General features: G+C 43.6%; 1 protein-coding gene across 1 annotated transcript; it reads right to left on the bottom strand.

Moving 5' to 3' along the window:
• Positions 1-263: 263 nt before the first annotated feature.
• Positions 264-3,056, bottom strand: LOC100275711 (putative DUF594 domain containing family protein). The gene has a single exon (NM_001149736.2). The coding sequence runs from the start codon at positions 2,947-2,949 to the stop codon at positions 526-528; it is 2,424 nt and encodes an 807-aa protein (NP_001143208.1). The 5' UTR covers positions 2,950-3,056; the 3' UTR covers positions 264-525.
• Between the last annotated feature and the right edge of the window lie 4,520 nt (positions 3,057-7,576).

Genomic DNA, 7,576 nt, shown 5'->3' with positions numbered 1-7,576 from the left:
GGCTTTTTCGGGGGGCTGTTTGGCTAGTTAAGTGTCTAAGTGTGTTCTCTTTTTCCTCTTAATAAAGCTTGGACGTGGCAATTCTCTTGCCGCGTCTTTCAAAAAAAATATCTATGGGGTATCCTTACTTTAATTTTTTTTTCATTTCTCAGTAAAAAAAGAGCAGTGCAGTATAGCACTCTCCTTTCAATACCGTCACAGTTAAACGGCGGAGACAAATCTTCGTATCATCCATAGCACTCTTCTTGAGTGACAATTCTCAGTTAATGTAAGGTGGGCTCGCCCCCGTTTTTTTTCAAAAAAAAAAGATACAAAATAAATTTTTGTAATGGAACAAATCAAATCAATCTATCAAACAATTAACCACACAGCACGCCAAAACAAAAACACACCAAAGCATGCATGCAGCAAGAAGAACAGCAGCAACATCAAGCAGCAACAAGCTGCAAACCAAAAGGGGGCAAAACACGTGTGGAAACCAAAGGGGATGCATGGCCATGGCCCTCATCCTTGGAGATCACGAGATCAACATGGCGGCCTGCTGGCCGGCTGCTGCGGCCTGGACACGCCGATGTGTGTGGTGAGCGCCCAGAGCACGGTGATGAACTCGCCTCCTTGCACCAGGGCGTCCTCGTGCCCCATCACACGCTCCTCCTCGCTCGACGGCGCCAGGTAGATGATGAGCTCCGTCCACACGTCCGCCAACACCTGCCACTGGTTATTATTATGGTCGTCTATCGCCAGCAACTTCCCTGCTAGCCTCACGCCGTCACGCACAACTCTGCTGCTGCATCCATCACCGGGGGTCAGGGTCGTCGTCCCGTCAGCCATGAGCTTCCTGACCCGCTCCCGCTCCGGCGAGAAGTAGTAGTCCCGGCAGCCGATCATCCCCTTCAGCTCCTCCTTGGCCCCCTCGAAGACGCGCTCCACCTTCTCCGGGTTCTCCGGCAGCAGCTCCGGGTGGAAGGCCACCAGGTAGGCACAGTACTTGGACAGCCTGACGGCCACCCTGCTGGAGGAGGTTGTTTCCTCCGCGGCGCTGCTGCCCGCCGTCGTCCGCGGGCGGCATTTCACCTCCATGATGCTGGTGGCGATGTGCCACGTGAGGATGGTCTCGGCGACGCTGTCGCTCTCGCACGCCCACGACAGCTTGTCGAAGACGCCGTTCCTCCGCAGCGCAGACCTGCCACGGTCGAGGTCGTAGTCGTAGTTCGGGGCACCATGTCCACGTTTCGCCAGGTAGTCGATGACGGATCTCATCACACTGTTCGGCACTGGCTTCTTCTCCACCGCCAGGCCGGTGAACGCGGGGAAGAGCGGCAGCTTGAGCGGCAAACGGACGTTGAGGACGGTGAACTGCTTGAGGGTTAGGCTCGGCTGGGTCATCTTGCTCCTCAGCCACATGATGACGCTGAAACCCACCGAGAACATGGTGCCCCGGAAGGAGTTGTGCCTCAGCCACCGTGGCTTGGAGATGTAGTTGTAGAGCAGGGACACCATGAACCAGTTGGAGAGGAGGAAGACGAAGAACTCCCACATCTCCTCGTACAAGTAGATGACGAACAGGAGGATGGTGATGGAGAGGTCTACGACGGAGAAGAAGTTTGAAGGCGTGCCGACTCTCTGCAGGAGGCAGATGGCTATCTTAAACACCCCAGAATCCAAGGTGTAGTTGTCTTTGGCTATGCTCTGGAACGCGTAGGGGACGTCACCGTTGGCGCAGAGGATGACGGTCATGACGCACAGGATGGCTACGACGATGTTGAGGAGGAAGTAGTTTAGGACGAGGAAGAAGGGGCTCGCAAGGACGACGGGGACAACGGAGTGGTAGTACTCATTGATGAAGACCACCTCGTCGTTCATGACCTGGAACATTGCTTCGGCCGAGCAGCTGGTTTCGCCATTGTTGTAGAGGCCCTTCAGGAGTAGGTCCCTGGAGTCGTCCACTTCTTGTTTGCTCAACGCCGGCAGGTGCTCAAACCTTCGGCGCAGTAGCTTGAAGAGAGCGAACGAGAGGCAGATCCTCTTCAGGCGCTGGATCTGATTTTGGGAGGTGAAGAACTTGTCACTGTCATCGAGCTCCCAGACTTTGCCGACGGTGACGATGCTATCGTTTTCTCTGACCCATTTGACAACGCCGCCGTCGTCGTAGCGTGGTGGGGAGCCGCTGGCCTGCTCGTCCAGCTTGTAGCCATCTGCAGTGGGCTCAATGTCCACCAGCGTATCCTCTCCCATGACAATGTAGTTGCAGCTCTTGAGCACCTCGTCCCCAGCAGCAGCATCGCCATGGACGACAGAAGCTCGAGGCTCCTCCTGTTCCAGGATCTGCGCCATGTACGAGCTGATGAGGCGGGCGTTCTTGCCATGGGCGTAGGAGCGCTTCCCGAACTCGGTGAAGGCGATCCTCTGCAGCACCCGGGTGGCGCAGAGGATCCAGAGGATGGCGAACACCGCTTTCCGCCCGGTGCTTTTGATGTTGAAGAAGACGAGGGTTCCCAGCCAGACGACGCGGCCGGCGCGCTGGACGGTGCCGGAGTAGCCGCGCATGCGGATCTCGTCCACCTTCTTGCGCAGGAGCTCCACCAGGAGCATCCATGCAAGGATGATGCCGGCCCTCAGCGAGAGGTCAGCGACGTGGACAGTGCCCACGCGGGTGGTGTTGCCGGCGTTATTCTTGGCTTCCGAGAAGAGGTAGGACATGACGGGGAGCAAGAGGGAGAGCGCCGACGAGAGGAAGAGCCGGACTTTAGGGTCGAGGATGGCGCTGATGTCGGAGATGCCGCTGAAGAGGTTGAGGTTGAAGAAGAGCCCGGCGAGGGCGAACATCATGACGGAGGCTGCCACCATGTTGGGCTCATTGCTCTTGTCGGTGTAGGATTCTGTGAGGTTGCCCACGTAGCTGTTAATGGTGTCTGGGCACGTCATGATGTGCCTCATCGTTGCATGCATGCGATTGCGATGCAAGCGCGCGTCGTTACCACTTCTACAAGCTCGATTGTTCCGTTGCTTGTCCTAGCGGGTTTGCATTGCATTTGCTAGTTAATTGTGCGCTGGATGCCTGGATCCTTTGCACTAGATCATATATAGTCCAATGCGATGCTAATGCCGTTACCGGTGAAAATGGCATCGCGTGTATGTCAAGCAATTCTTTTTTATTTATTGCGTATTTAGTTCAAAAATAAACTAGTAGACAACAAATATGTGAGAACGGAGATACTAGTTAGTGAAACAATTTCTTCTTATGTATAATTTTAGGAATGGGCTAAAAGAGACTGACAGCAAGACCCCACGCTACGGCATATTTTAGTAATTTGTGCTCTTTTAGTCATTTATCTCTTAATTTTAGTAATTATAAGTAACTATAGTAATTACTAGTGCAGACAGAACAATATGAAACATCTAATGTTTTATTCAGCCATTTCTAGAAACGTTTTATCATTTTTGGAAACATTCAATAAATATATTGAGTCATTTCTAGAAACGTTCAATAACTACCAAGGGATCTCAGTTACGGATCAGTGACATCATTTTCAGTAAAAGGAGAACACTAGCTCATCAGTAGCTGTTCAACGGAATTGCCAGTAATTATCACTTCAGCAACGAAGAAAGAAACATCAATTATTCAGTCATTACTTAATCATTCATTAATTTATTAGACATTCAGTAATTTTCCTAGTGAATATCATTCTATTTAAGTCAGTAACGAAATCTGAATAGTTGTATTTACTCATTTTTTAAAATGTTCAGCAACTGCCAAGGCATCTCAGTTACGAATTAATGTCAGTATTTTCAGTAAAAAAGACAACACAATCACAATAATTGTTAAACGGAGAAGTGCAGAATGAAACAACAATTATTCAGTTATTACTTAATTATACATTAAATTATTAGAACTTCAGTAATTTTCCCGACGAATCTCATTCTATTAAAGTTACTAACGAATAATTGTTAAACTTGATTTTTTTGACAATCGGCAAAGTTTTAAAAAATTTTCCTCTTGCCCCAAACTTTTTTCACCGTGTTCTTACAGTACCTAGAACTAAATGTTCAATTTAGGCATATTTCTTGAAGTGTTTGTTATATTTATTAAATTTATTTCATTTAATTAAATTTCTTTGAATAATTCAATTTTGAACTACGAGTCATTCGAAACATGAATGTAAAATGATATTCATGGTATCGTGTATAAGTTGAGGACGTTCAGAAATATCGAATACCTTGTTCACAAAACATGACGACGAACTTGCAAACCAATTGTTTTTAGATTGTATAAAAACAAACGAATTTAGAAAATTATGAAACTTATCGAGGTGTCATGATACCATGTGTGGAGGCTATGATAAAAAGTTGACAGGGTTTCATAAAAGTCGTCATGTATGATGCTTATGAAACTGAAGAATCTCTGAAGATGTTTCATGATTTTATATGGAGGCCTTTAGTTTGTAAACATCGTAAGTGATTAAAAATTTGATATAGAATGAGCCTCCAACTTGGCATGACCGCATGATCATCTACAGTACTAGTCTTCACCTCTCTATGCCTTCCTATCTCTAAGGACTTTATCTTTACATATCCATAATATATTTCTAAAAATAGTATAATTATATTTGCATTGCATTGCATTTGCTAGTTAATTGGGCGTTGGATCCTTTGCACTAGATCATATATAGTCCAATGCGATGCCAATGCCACCGGTGAAAATGGCATCGTGTGTATGCCAAGCAAGGTTTTAAATATCTTGCTAGTTGTTGCTATCTTCTCATATAGTTAGTAAAACTATTTCTTCTTAAGTATAATTTTGTTTCTTTTATTTGCTAGTTTGATAGGTGGCAGATTTAGGAATAGGCTAAACAGGACCGACCGCGGGCACGACTCCCGCGCAAGACGCGCACACCCACCCTGCACACCATATCATCTTTCAATAATTTGTGTTTTTTAGTTATTTATCACTCAATTTCAGTAATTATCACAGAAATTGCTAGCGTGAAAAAGAACAATCATTGACAAAACGTACAATATTTTATTCAATCATTTCTAGAAACTAGTAATTTTCGAAAACGTTTAATAAATATATTGAGTCATTTTTGGAAACGTTCGGTAACTACCAATGCATCTATGATGCTGATGAGTGACATCATTTTTAGTAAAAGGACAACACTAGCTCATTAATTGTTAAATGGAATTGTCAGTAATTATCACTTGAGAAGTGAAGAAAGAAACACCAATTATTCAACCATTATTTAATCATACAATAATTTATTAGAAGTTTAGTATTTTTCCCAATGAATCTCATTTTGTTTAAATTAGTGACGAAATCTGAATAATTATATTTAGTCATATTTGGAAATGTAAAGTAACTACCTGAGAGCACCTAGGTGATCCTATAAAATAACTCAACAAAACAAGCTTGGTCTAATATGGATTAGAGATATCAAGAACCAAGTCCGAATGAAGAGAATAAGAGGAGAAGACTTCTTCATTTAATTTGTCACACCCGGATTTAAGGGCAAATCCAGGCGCGAATCAAATGTGTGCTAGGATCAAGTCTCACACATATGATGACCCATGTTACAGAAATGAATGTCACCTCTTTACTATATAATAAGAGTTATGTACAAAATAGCTAAATAATTACATTATATGAAGACAATGATCCCCGCAACCATCATATGAAGACAATGATCCCCGCAACCATAATTGACAGGTAGACATCGGACTAGACCTCTCACGAACTCATCACGGCATCCTTCATGCTCCTTATCCACTAGTACCTGTTCTTGAACTAGGGCGGAATGTGAGTATAACAAGGATGAGCTTACATACGTTCATCGCTCAACAAGTTGTGGGGAATAATGTGCATGAGCTCACTTACGGTGGGGGCTCATGTGAAATGTAAGGCTTACCAAAGGAGAGGGTTAAAGCTGAGTAACTTTTAAAGTTGGTCAAAGTTTTATTAGCAGTTACTAGGTATAAGTAGATACCAACCCAAATAAATAAGAGATCACAATTAATAATAACACCCACAATGCAATGCAAATGACATGTTAAGTATAATTCCATAAGTTAATCATGTGAGTGTCCGAGCCGCTCATGACCGTGAGCACGGCTGATATACCAGTTTTACACTCTACAGAGGTTGCACATCTTTACCCACAAGTCGTGTTACCCATATGCCACGGGGTCATGAATCCCATACACCTCTATCGAGGAGGCAAGGCAGGGTAGCACTACGAGGCCTTTCTAAAGTTCCACTAGTTTGAGAAAACCCACTACTAATCCAGGAAGATGGTAGCATAGTAATCCCTCGTCTGAAAAGCCATCGCAACATTTCGACCCGAGGACCTCCCTATACTCTGCAGCAATGCCTCCCTGCTTGCCCTTTCGGGTAAGGCAATCTATCCCTAGCTTTCCTAATTACTTGGCCAAGGGTGTCACATTCCAACCTTGTGGTAGCACTATTTTCCAGGGTGGTTCTCCATGTTCCAATTAATACAATAATCTTATCATGAACAATAATTAAACCAACAGTATTAATCAAACATAATCATATATAACATTAATTTCCCATAACTAGGTAGAGCAATAGCAAATCTACCCGATAGTTCATTTGTTTGCAAGGTGTGGGATAAACAATACTAGGGATACCTATTAGGTCCCATCAAATTAACCTGAGCATGTCACAGTGATTAATAGAAACATTATTAGGTAAAGAAGATTGATCAAGGGCAGAACTTGCCTGTGACTTGAGTTTCCAGGTACTTCACCAAGTTGGTCTTCGGTGACTTGTAACCTCGCTGCTACTCATAGAAATACATACAAATAGGCAAGGAGTACATAAACATAACAGTACACCAAACATGAGAACAACAGCGTAAGAATATTCTACGTACTGCTACGAGGCCGTAGGTTCAAGAACTAATAAGATCGGAGTTACAGTGGCAAAGATATGGTTTTCGGAAGACTTAGGTGGTTTAACAATAAAGGTATCTCCTCCATTAAATAATATAAGTACGCGAGAAAAATATTATAAATGATTAACTAATTAACTTTTAATCTAAGTTATAACTTGAGTAGAGATCATCTTAGTAAGATTATAATTATAGTCAGATTGACTTTGACTAGAAAGGTTAATCAATTAACATAAGTTAAATAAATATAAAATTATGTGGAATGACACTAATAATGTTTTGAACGTCTAGAAAATTTTATTACGAAGCTAGCATTACTGGAACAGACCAAAACGGAGTTAAAATGAAGAAGTTATGGTTTTTCTAATCCTCTATATTTACTTTTATATTATAAATCAATTTCTAGAATTTCTTTATAACGTCAGGGCTGTTTTACAAAATTCTAGGACCTGGATGTAAGGATTCCTTTATGGTCGAGGACGACGGGTTGATTGCATAGAAGCATAAGGGCTCTTTTGCAAAACGCGCTGGCTGAAGGGGATATGAGTCTATTTGGGCTGCCCGATCAGATTCCTACGTGCCAGATTAGATTGATCCCATAAATGGGTTGGTACATGTTTGTGGCCATTCGATCTACTCTGGACAATAGTGATCAGCCCCAACCTTTT

Source organism: Zea mays, chromosome 6 (assembly GCF_902167145.1).
Source record: "Zea mays cultivar B73 chromosome 6, Zm-B73-REFERENCE-NAM-5.0, whole genome shotgun sequence".
NCBI classification, from domain to species: domain Eukaryota; kingdom Viridiplantae; phylum Streptophyta; class Magnoliopsida; order Poales; family Poaceae; genus Zea; species Zea mays.
This window is presented reverse-complemented; position numbering and strand designations above follow the sequence as displayed.